Source organism: Vombatus ursinus, unplaced genomic scaffold, assembly GCF_900497805.2.
Source record: "Vombatus ursinus unplaced genomic scaffold, bare-nosed wombat genome assembly UNPS02007284.1, whole genome shotgun sequence".
Taxonomy (NCBI): Eukaryota; Metazoa; Chordata; class Mammalia; order Diprotodontia; family Vombatidae; genus Vombatus; species Vombatus ursinus.
In genome coordinates, this window is record NW_020947062.1 from 9,394,425 (window position 1) to 9,407,010 (window position 12,586).

General features: G+C 37.5%; 1 protein-coding gene across 9 annotated transcripts in view; it reads left to right on the plus strand.

Annotated features, from left to right (window-relative positions):
- Positions 1-12,586, plus strand: part of PPP2R5C (protein phosphatase 2 regulatory subunit B'gamma) — a 197,156-nt gene that overhangs the window by 114,329 nt on the left and 70,241 nt on the right. For all 9 annotated transcript variants that reach the window (XM_027849051.1, XM_027849053.1, XM_027849052.1 and 6 more), the window contains one exon: positions 1,347-1,546. In XM_027849051.1, coding sequence (XP_027704852.1) covers positions 1,347-1,546 — 200 coding nt within the window. The remainder of the gene's footprint in view (positions 1-1,346; positions 1,547-12,586) is intronic.

Consider the following 12,586-nt stretch of genomic DNA (forward strand, 5'->3'; position numbering starts at 1 on the left):
TTCTTTATCTTTAACTAGAGATAATAATGGCAGCTACCTCAGGGTTATTGTAAGGATCAAATAAGATAATAATTGTAATGTGCTGTGTAAACTTTGAAGTTCTATGTAAATGCTAGTTATTAAGTGCCTATTGCCAGTTTCCTAGCTGCTAAGGATACAAATACAATGAATGAAACCATCCCTCATTGTAAGAAACTTATGTTCTAATGGAAAAGACAAGTACATATCTATTTATGGAATAATATGGGGCAAAGGTCAGGAGGGAATGTATTGCAGGCATGGGAAACAGTGCAACAGCAGAGATGGAACAAGAGGGGACTAGATTGCTTAATTGCATAGTGTAAGGGACAGGAGGAATTGTGTTCTATGAGGCTGAAAAGACAGATTGGGTCAGTTTATGAAAGGTTTTAAAATTTAAACAGAGAAGTTTACATTTTATCCTAAAGGCAATAGAGCAGGGGTGGGGAACTTGTGGCCTTAAGGGCACAAGTGGCCCTCTAGGTCTTCAAGTGCAGCCCTTTGATGGAATCCAAACTTCACAGAATTCCCTTAATAAATTCCCTTAATAAAAAAATTTGTTGTGTAAAACTTGGACTTAGTCAAAAGGCCACACCCAAGGCCTTTGAGGCTTCAGGTTCCCCACACCTGCAATAGAGGTATGTCCAATGATGCCAAATGCAGATGTGCAACCTTTCTAAAACTTATAGAGAGTTTTCTAGAACACTGAAAGACTGAGAGATTTACTCCCAGGTCACACAGCCAGGATATGTCAGAGACAGGAGTAGAATCCAGGTCGTCCTGACTATAGGGCCAGTTCTTTCTTCAGTGCTTCCCACTGCCTGTCTTGGTGTGACAGGCTTGCGAGTGTCTTCTACTCCAAAACTCAGACAACGATGTGTTATATGCTTTTTTTCCTCAGATTATCAGTACCCAGCCAAGTTACCTACTATTGAAGATACTGTCCACGTTCATTTGTGATTTGAATAACCAGTAATGTGTTAGGTATTATGCAGAACGTAGAGGTATTGAACTTCACCTAACATGACAGGGAAATAAAAACACATGAAGAGAATGTATGTATACTTCAGGGGAAGTTAAACAGCAGCCTGCTCTGTAGTGATAGTTTTTATTTAATCTGTTAATGGATGGTAACTAAACCAGATATAGGCAGTGTGTGTTTTGGGCATCTTCATATTAATTCTACCCACTCTCATTTTTGGCTTCTGATCTCATCTCAAATAACTCTCCCCTTCTATCTAGTTCTTGACTCCAAAATGTTATAGTTTAGGCATTCTTTAGAGTGGACTTTTACAATCTGAACTTTTTTTTTCTTTTCTGCTTTGCAGATGTACCTCCTGCTGATCAAGAGAAGCTTTTTATCCAGAAGTTGCGTCAATGTTGTGTCCTTTTTGACTTTGTTTCTGATCCACTAAGTGATCTAAAGTGGAAGGAAGTAAAACGAGCTGCTTTAAGTGAAATGGTAGAATATATCACACACAATCGAAATGTGATCACAGAGCCTATTTACCCTGAAGTAGTACATATGGTAAGTGATTACATTTAATTATAGTTTCTAATCTTTAGTTAGGTGGTGGATTCAGGTATTTACAGGGTGGGTTGAGGTGGCATGTAGACTACTTGACATCATCAGTCTTTTCTGTTTACGTTTGGAAAGATGTAGGCATTTGTCATAGTTGTGTGCAGTGTATCTTAACTGTGTATAATGTATAAATATTTATTGTACATCATAATTACCATGCTCAGTACATGGAAGTTAACCACAACTTCCTTGCCTGACTAGAAGAATCAATGTGAATTAAAATAAACATGTAAACATATAGCCACTTTATTTGGGCTCCTGGACCAGGCCTACTTGGTTCACCTTAGCTCTTTTCTCTTATAATTGTACTGTCTGAACCTTAGCATTTACAGCTATGTCATGAAACTAAAGGTGGGTAATTTCTCATAGCTATTCTTGTCTTCCACAATTGGCACTTTTCCCTGCTGATAATAACAATAGTTCAGTAGATTTTATCTTATCAACGTGAATACTACATCCAGTAGTGTAAATTGGAGGTCCTCCATATCTTCTCATCTGATGCAATTCCTGTCCATTTTCTTCCATAAATCCTTCATAAAGGATCTATATCCATCATTGTAGGGATCTTCCTCCAAGTCTTATTACCAGCATAATACACAGTGCACCATGTACCAGTGCATCTTTGAGGTTGTATTTCTTTTGTCCTTTTTTCTTGACACCTCACTGTTCTGCCTCTTTACCAGTCATATATTCTTGAATCATTTCTTTTTGTCATTTTTTGCACATAAGTGATTTTTGGTAATATGTTACAGCCAACTTATATCCATCTTGTGTTTTCTCCATTTTTTTTTGGGTCTTCTTTAAATTTTATTCTTCAGAAATTGTAGTGATCAATGATTGGCAGCCGTGTTAACCTTCCCAAGAGAAAATTGGTGTTTAAAGATGGGATTTGGCCTGAGAAGTTAACTTAGGATAAAGGAAAGTACCATGTAGCTTTGGGCCCAGCTCGTCGTCTGTCCACAGCATCTGCCTGAGATGATTCCTTAGGCTTCCTGTCCACTTGCATACCATCCTTTATCTATTTGTTTTATGTTGTGTTTTCTTTCTCTATTAGAAGACTTTTCTTAGATAGCTTTGGATCTCATGAAAAGGGAATACATGGGCTTTTGCAGTTTTCTACAACAGACTACACCTTCACAGTAATATAATTGACTGAAAGTTTTAGAAGATAAAAGATTTTTACTGTGTTTTGATGGAGTGGTGTTTTGTTTTTTGTTTGTTTTTGTTTTTTTTTTTTAGTTAACAAAAATCCACCTTCTCTTCTTCCTTGTTCTGCACCATACCTCCGGTTGAAAAAGAAAGAAAAACAAAACCTTTATAACAAATGTACATAGTTAAGCAAAAAATGCCAGATTGGCCATTTCCAGAAACATATATGTCTCATTATACACCTTGATTCCATTACGACTCTGTTAAGAGATGGGCTGCCTGTTGTATCATGTGTCCTCGGTTGGTCCATGGTTGGTCATTGTATTGATCAGAGTTCCTAAGCCTTTCAAAGCTAATCTTTATTATTAGTGTTATTAGTATTTTAATTATTAACAGTCTTTACAGTGTTGTTGTTAGTATATAAATTCTTCTCCTGGTTCTGCTCATTTCACTGTACATCGGTTCATACAAGTCTCCCCAGGTTTCTCTGAAATAGCCCCCTTCATTATTTCTTACAGCACAATAGTACACCATCCCACTAATATATACCTTGAGTTGTAGTTTTTTTTTTTTAAGCATTCCACTCCAAAAGTCAGCCTTAAAAGCTTCCCTCCAACAAGGTGTCTCCAAGCTTCAAGTTACTATGTTTGTTACAGTCATACAAAATTCCTTGATACATGTATAACCACAGACATAATTTTGGGCAAGCATTCTCTGTCAGTATTAAGTATGCCATGGAACAAGGAGACATCTTAGCCCAGGATATTCACCACTGTCATGGAGAACATATTGCACAGAACCCACATGGAAGGAGTCCTTACAAATGGTGAGGTCGTTCAACCTTGTAGTCACTCATATTTGTGATCTAAGTCATTATTTATTCTCCGCTCTCCTTCACATTCCATATCCAGTTGATTGCCAAACCTTGCCGATTCTACCTGTATACCATCCTCTTATCTATCACCTTATCTTCACTCATCTCTCACCTGGTTTATTGTAATAGTCTCTTAATTGTGCTCCCTGTTTCCAGTCTGTGCCCTCCAGCCCTCTTCCTAAGGAACAGCTATGACTATATCATCACTTCTTCAAAAATCTTCAGTGGCTCCCTCTTCCCCCCGAGCAATATATAGACTCAGCCTGGCATTTACAGGCTTCCACATTCTGGCTTCTTTGTCACTTCCCAGACCTAGTTCATGTGACTTCTCTCTGCATTCCAGCCAAATTGGAACTGTCCCCTGAAACTCAACATTAGTCTTCCATATCTATGCCTTCTTACAGACTGTCTCCTATGCCATTTGCGTTCCCCTCTCATCATCCATATCTTCCTTCTAGATTCAACTGAAATATCACTTACCTTGGGAGGCTTTTTTGGATTTCCCAGTTAATACTCTTCTTTCTATCTTTAAAATACTTGTAATTTACCTATAATTATAAGACAGCTAGCTGGCACAGTGGATAGAGTGCTGGACTTGGAATGAGAAAGATTTGGGTCTGAATCCTGTCTAAGGCCTTTACTTAACTGTGTGACCTTGGGCAAATCATTTAACTTCAGTCTACTTCAGTTTCCTCATCTGTGAAGTGGGGTAATAGTAGTACCTACTTCATAGGACTGCTATAAGCATCAAATGAGATAGCATATGTAAAGCTCTTTGCAAATCTTAGGGTACTATCCAAATGTTAGCTATTATCATTGTTGTTATTAGGTTGAATTACCTTCCCACCCTCAGCCTTCAAATGGAAAGGAAGGCATGTTCCTCAAAAAACAGAAACTGTTTCATTTTTGTCTTCATGGCCCCAACGCCTAGCACAGTGCCTTGCACGTCTTGTGTATTTTGTAAGTGTTCACTGAATTAAATTTAAGTCAAGGGATACAACAGGGCTTCATCAGTAATAATAACTTATATTTATATAGTGCTTTATGGTTCACAGAACACTTTCCCTGCAATAATAACCTTGTAATATAAATACTGTAGGAATTATTACTCCCATTTTACAGTTGGGGAACATCATTCTCAGAAAGCTTGTAACTTGCTTGCAGTCATGAGCTAATAAGGAAGCAGATCAAATGCCTTTTCTTGTACCCCAAGCTGAGTCCATGCCTAATTGTACAGCCTTATAGCTTTGAAATGTCTTCATCTTCAGCTAGAAGACAGTATCTGCTTCTGTACAATGAGGGAGGTAGAGAAGAGGTTGGATTTGATGGTCTCTGAAATCTGTTTTAGCCTTCATTCTCTAACTGGAATCTTCTACAGCACAGCCATTCTGGGGGGGAAGAGATATAATACTTAAATGTTTGTTGTTTGGGTAGATATGTTCTCCATGCAAATATTTAAATATTTTCAGAGGCCTTAGTTATTTTGATATTTAATTATTTGCCCCTGTTAGCTACAGTTGTTTATTAAGCTTTGGAATAAGAAAATCCTAGGGTATTCATATGATTGACAAATATTACTAATCAGTATGTTTCTAACATCAATTTCCAAATCTTTACTATTCAGTTGATTGTCCTTAATAATAATACTGTTTAAAAAAAAAACCAAAACAACACAGGTTGCATATCAAAATCAATACTTTTACTCTGAAATGAAAACTTTTTTATGAAAGGAGTTTCTTTCCTCACCTCTTTTGTACTTCATAATCAGTGTTGTCTCAGATGTTGGATAGGCCTCCAATTTGTGTTCATTTGATCCCTGCTGCTGTTCAGCAACCATTGTAACTAAAGACCAATTTGACAGCCTCCCTCCAACATTAGAAACCAAGTGCTAGAATCATAGGATTATAGAATTAGAGCCAGAAGGCACTTTAGAGGTCAAGTAGCTTAGGCTTCTTATTTTTCAGATGAGAAAACTGAGGCTTAGAGCTAGAAACCCAGACAGTTTGACACCAAATTCAATATTCTTTCCACTGCCTCATGGGGACAAAATAATAGCACAAGAACTGATTAACTCCTACTAATTGGACAACGCTTGAATTAGTAAAGAAATTTGTAAATAGTAAAAAAAAAATTATTAATAATTATAATTTTTATTTTTAATTTAGACCCAGAGAATAATTCAGACTAACACAGTATTGACTATTGATTGCTTTAGAAGATAAGCAGTATCTTTTTTCATGAAAAAATGTGCTATAGTCCTTTAAAAAAATGTTTTGATACCTTTAATTTGCCCAGAATAACCATTATTCCTAGAGGGGGCCAAGATGTAACTTATGCTTTGCTTTGACTGAATTGTCTCAAATTTTGATTTAGTGAAGTCTGTACTTGGACTTTTTTACTTCATTCCCCCAAACTCTATTTTGTTAAGTTTTTTTTTTTAATTAAAATTCCTGTTTGAGTTCAATCTTTTTGTCTTTATCTTCATTTTTATCCTAACTCTGAGATTTATGTATATGCATCCTAGCTTTTGACCTCATTCTTCAACTGAAACTTTTCTCCAAAGTTAGTGTTATTGTTCAGTCATTTTTTAGTCATGTCTGACTCTTTGTGACCCCATTTGGGGTTTCCTTGGTAAAAAATACTGGAGTGATTTGCCATTTCCTTCTCCAGCCTATTTTATAGATGAGGAACTGAGGCAAACCAGGTGAAGTGACTTGCCCAGGTGTGAGGGTCTGAGGCCAGATTTGAATTCAGGAAGACGAGTCTTTCTGACTCCAGGCCCAGAACTCTATCCACCTAACTGCCCCCTGCTGAAGTTAGTAATGATCTCTTAATTGCCAAATGCAGTAACCTTTTCTCAGTCTTCATTCTCCTCAATTTCGCTGTAGCCTTTGACAATGTCTGTCATCCTCGTCTACTTGATACTCTCTTTTATTTTCTGATTCTCCTCCTGCCTTTCTGACAATTTCTTCTCAGTCTTTATTACGTCTTCATCTATGTATACCTTAATAACTGTGTTTAATCCCACAAGGCTCTATCCTGGGACATCTTCTCTTCTCCCTCTATATTATTTCATTTGGTGATCTGTATCGATGATTTCTAGCCCTATCCACTCTACTGATCTTCAGTCTCACATCTCCCAACTCTTCTTAGACATATCAAATTGAATGACCTATAGATATCCTAAAGTCAACATGTCTTCCCTGCTCCAGTCCTTTTTGCTTCCTAACTTTGCAGTTACTATTAAGGGCACAAGCCAAGTATCATCCTCAGCTCCTCACTCTCACTCTCCATATGCAATATGTTGCAAAATCCCATTGATTGAGCCTTCATAACATGTCTGATATACAACCCTTTCTCCCCCTATGACACTGGCCCACCCTAGTGCAGGATCTCATCACCTCACACCTGAACTATTGCAGCAGCCTGTTGGTTAACGTCCCTCCCTAAAATCTCTACTGCAGTCCATCCTCCAGTCAGCTGTCAAAGTGATCTTCCTAAACCACAGGTCTGACTTACACACACACACACACACACACACACACACACCCGCTCCCGCTCCCACTCCAGTAAACTTCTCTGCACCTTACTCTCCTGTGCATTTTCACATTTTTCCTTTATCTCTGTCTCCTGACTTCTCTCAAGTCCCAGCAAAATCCCACCTTCTATCAGAAGCCTTTCATAATTTCCACTTACTGATAGTGCCTTCTGTCTGTTGTCTCCAGTTTATCTTTATGTATCTTGTTTGTACATTTTATTTTTGTTTAGTCATTTTCAGTCATGTCCAACTCTTTGTGACCCTTTTGAGGGTTTTCTTGGCAGATACTACAGTGGTTTGTCATTTCCTTCTCCAGCTCATTTTGCAATTAAGGAAACTGAGGCAAACAGTACCAAGTGACTTGCCCAGGGTCACACAGCTTGTAAGTGTCTGAGGTCAGATTTGAGCTCAAGTCTTCCCGACCCCAAGCCCAGCTTTCTTTTCACTGTGCCACCGAGTTGCCCAGTATTTGTACATAGTTGTTTACATGTTATCTCCTCCATTAGACTGAGATCCTTGAGAACAGGAACTATTTTTATCTTTATATCCCCTAACACTTAGCAGAGCACCTGACACATAGGGAGTAGGTGCTTAATAAATACTTAATAACTGGTGCATAGTAAGTGTGGATATTCTAAGTGATATGATTTTCCTTAAATATTTTTATCATGTCATTCCTTTGCTTATAAGCCTAACATAGGTCATCTAAGAACTATGACTGCTCCTTTAATCTTAATCTATTTTGCGTTCTTTCACTTAAGTATTTGAGTGCCTGATAAAGCACTTAAGTGCTGTTTGTAATAGAGAAGAAATATTTGTCATGGTCTCTGAGGTCCTAAGAAACTTAAATTTTTTTCATATGTACACTTCAAACAGATAAGACAACGTAAGATAGCACCAAATAGAATGATAAAATGAGTATGATCAAGTGCTAAGGTTCATGTATGGTAAAGATATAGATATATACATATATACATCTATATATGTGTATATACATATACATGTGCATATGTATGTATGTATGTATGTATGTATATGAATGCAGGAAAGGGACAGGTGCCAATCTGGGGAAGAATTCTTAGGACTTGGCTAGGGCATTCTTGAAGTAGAAAACGATTGATATGTTGGGTTACTGTTTTAATTTGTACTGGCTGTGTTTATTGCTTGATGAGGGTCAAGTCATTTCATGTGTGCATATTAAAGGGGATAAGGACTAGACCCATGATTTCACTGACATAGGGAGTTCCCAGGTAAGGACTCTTCCTCTACCGATGCAGGTCAGCACTTTTCTGAACTGTATAGTCTTAGAGAGTATCTTAGAGCATTAAGAAGTGAGGATCTTCCTAAAGTGCAGGTTGGATAACCTTTATACCCCCTTACTAAATAAATTCTGTTGGCTCCCTGTTACCTCAAGGATGAAATATAAAGTCCTGTTTAGCTTTTTTTTAAAAAGCCCTTCATAACTTGGCCCCTTCCTAACTTTCCAGTCTTCTCATACTTTATAACCTTCATGTACTCTGTGATCCAGCACCACTGGCCTTCTTGCTATTCCTTGCCTAAGACACTCATCTCTAGGCTCTGAGCATTTTCTACTGGCTGCCCCTCGTATCTTGGATGCTGCTCCTCCTTATCTCCATCTCCTGGCTTCCCTGACTTCCTTTATATCTCAGCTTAAATCCTGTGTTCTGCCAGGGCCTTTCTCTGGCCCCCTCAATACTAGTACCTCTCTTCTGAGATTACATCCAGTTTACCCTTTTGTTAGACATATAGCTTTTTTCAAATTCTCTCCCCCATTAGAACATAAATGTCTTGAGGGCAGATACTGTTTTTGCCTTTCTTCAAATCCCCAGAGATTAACACGTCATAAGAGCTTAATGTTTGTTGATGGAACTTCAGTCCAGGTCTTCCTGGCCCTGAAGTCAGCACTATTTTCAACCAGAAATGTCTGCCTCTCATGTGCATATTATATCATCCCAGTTCTAAGTTACCTAAGAACAGGAACCCTAACTTGCATTTCTTAGGTATCCCTAATGTTCCTGCCACAAATGCTTAACGCATAATTTGTATTGACTAACTACAGCAACTAGAGACAAAGTAACCTCGGACTATAACAAGTAGATTCTTAGGCATTTTCAGCATCATATGTCTTGAAAGCTGTCAAAGTAATATACACCTATTTTAAATTTTGGGAATCTGATTCTTTCTCCTATCTGCAGTAAAAAGAAGCATTACACTATATTTTAGTGTAAATATAAGCAAATATAAGAACTTAGTTCATGATAGAACAAGGCATTTTTGTTCTAAAATGTGTTTCAGAGAGATCACATTGGGTAGAAGAAATAACTTAAGAATAGCTGGGTATTTTATGGCATTTAAAAATATTACCTATTCTAAATCAACCAAAATGCTATTAATCTTTTAAAAAAATAATTAGGATTTAGTCCCAAAAGGAATAATAAATGATAATATTTCATGAAGTCAGTTTCTTCTTTGGAAGTGATATTGAGTGTGTATGGATGGTGGTTATTTGGTCTTAAGTTCAAAGCCCTCACTTGTAACAACACCTGAAACTTGAATTAGCAAAAACTGTATTGAGTGCACTGACTTTCCACATAGCAAAAGAATCATAGAATTTTAGAATTAGACGGGACATTAAGATACACTGGCCAGGCTTATCTTTAAACTGACTCTGTCAAGTAGTCCAAGAAGTTTCCATGAAGAGAGAAGTACACACCATAAAATAACCTACTATGATTCACTGTTTATAATGAGTAATATATATCAGTGAAGAGAACCATGGAGGATGAGTTTGAAGTGAATCCAGTGAATGAAAAGTTGGTTTCTTTGTGATCTAGAATCGATCACTAGAATACATTTGGTAATATATAAACACAGTCAATGGATGATCATTCTGTCAGGAGAGATGATAGAATAGTCTCATTCTACCAGCATTTTGTGTAGTTGTTTTTATTCTATTTTTGTACTACCACCCATGTAGGGATAAAATTAGAAAATTAAAAAATAAGAAAGCAAAAGTATAACTAAAGCCATTATAATGAAACAAACATTCTTGAAATGTATTAAAGTGCTAAATCCCTCATGGGGGAAAAAAACTAATATAGCTAGTGACTCTTTATTTTGAATTAGCTTTTAGTGATCTTCATGAAGAGTGTGTTAAGTTACAAAATTGTTAAAAATGTTTCTTCGTTCTAGCAAAATTACAAAGGCATTCACAAACAAAACACAACTTTAAAATACTTCAGTTTGCTTACAAGGCAGACTGTAGCATCTACTATTGCTACTGATTATGAAACAGTAATAGCAAAGCACATCTTCCTCATGGTTTTTTATAAAGTTGCTACGTTGAAAAACTCAGTAATGTATTTTTCATGAACCTTATGTTCTTTACTCCTGCACTGAAGGCCTATTTGTGTGCCCTCTTGTGTTATGGAGGCGACCCCTAGCTTTGGAAGATATGATTGGAAAGGCTTTGAATCCAGTCCTGACAATGGACATCCCCATCTCCTGTCCTAGGTCCTAGCTTGGTAAAATCTGGTATCGCTATGAGGGTATTCTCTAAGTATTCAGGCAAAGCTGCCTGTTCAGATTTGCTTGAAGTTCCACAACATCTTGTAGCTCTGTCCATTTTGTCCCATTTAACTTATTCTACATTGAAAGGTTAGTTTTGTTGTTATTTTCATAAAGAATGTTTTAAAAGAAACTTATCATGGGGCAGCTAGGTGGCACAGTGGATAGAGTACCAGTCCTGGAGTGAGGAAGACCTGAGTTCAAATCCAGCCTCAGACACATGATAGTTACTAGTTGTGTGGCCATAGGCAAGTCACTTAACCTCGATTGCCTCACCAAAAAAAAAAAAAGAGGGAAACTTAACATCAACCACATTATCCACAGTAATAAACTAATGAAATACAATAAATGATAATTCTATATTATTGTCCATCAAAACTCATCAGAAACTCATTTCTCATTAGAAAACCAGTATAGCTTTAGTGTCTAGCTGCACTCCTTGATACCAGTGAAATCCCATTATGGAGAATATCATTGCCAGAAAAAAAGTTTAACTTATCTATTTTCCGTGACCCAGTGGTGTTTGGAAGGAAAAAATTTAGTTAAATATTTTATGGCTCCATTAGCTGCTACAATGTGCTGTTTTCCCTTTGTGGGAACGTAGGAGATGATATTAGGATTTGTAGCCAAAAATGAAATTTAACCATCAGTTGGTCCTACCCTTTCATTTTTCTGATGAGAAAACTGAAGTCTAAAGCAGTTAATGATCTACACCAGTGGAGAGAACCATGGAAAATGGGTTTGAAATAGATCCAATGAACTAAAAATGGCTTCTTTGTGATCTAGAATTAGTTACTGACTCACCCAAGCCAGATCTTCTGATTTCAGCTTTTTCTATTAAATAATAGCACTGTCACCTTTCTCCTTCCTTCATGCTTCTCCAATTTATCAGCAGGTATTTATTAAGTTCTTACTATGCTCTGTGCACTATGCTAAGCACTGGATATATAAAGAAAGGCAAAAACAGTTTCTTTTTCTTTAGCCTCCTACACTGAAGTCTTCCTCACCTAAATGTCTATTTATAAACTACTCATAAAAATAAGCCAATAGCCATAACACTGAATTTCAAACCAGAAAGTCAAAGCCAAAAAAAGGTAGGATAGTAATGTGTACCTAAATGCTCTCCCTTCTGCTAGGTTCAGAGCAGTTTTTACTTCAGAGATACTGAGTCAACTTTGTTTACTCAGCTAAACTCATTACATCCTAAAAAAATTTGATGTCCTGGTGAAGTTCATTGTGAGAATGTACTAATGGGGGCCTGAGTAGTGTGCAGAGAAGTAGATGAGAGTTTTCTTTTCTACCCTTCCAGCTGAAACCTGATTTCTAGTTCTTCCTAGAGCCTAAATATGAGATAAGAAAGGGGTGGTTTGAGTAATTCCCTGAATAAATCCTTCTTACTTCTCTGATACTTTAAAGGGAAGGGGCCATAAGGTCAGGGCTTGTTCCCTATCAAAAGTGAAGAAGTGGGTATTCCTTTGTTGAATATCCATCCTAAAACAGGGTCATCTCCAGTCGTCCTGATCTATGTCTTGCTACTGGACCCAGATAGCTCCAGAAGAGAGAGTGAGACTTGCACAGCCCTGCCTCAATTAAATCCAGGCCACTTGCAAGTCATGACATCACCTTCCTGATGTCACAGTCCTCTTCAAGAATGCTGGGCAAACAACAAACTGTGAGTAGTAGCAGCCGCCCCACTGGAGACTTAACTGGCCAGTTACAGTTGGTCAACACAGTTCCTTCCTCCTTCCCTTTTTTTCCTTCCCTCCCTCTTTCTGTCTTTCCCTCCCTCCTTCCTTCTCTCCCTCCCTTCTCTCCCTCTGACCATATAGGAAATCAT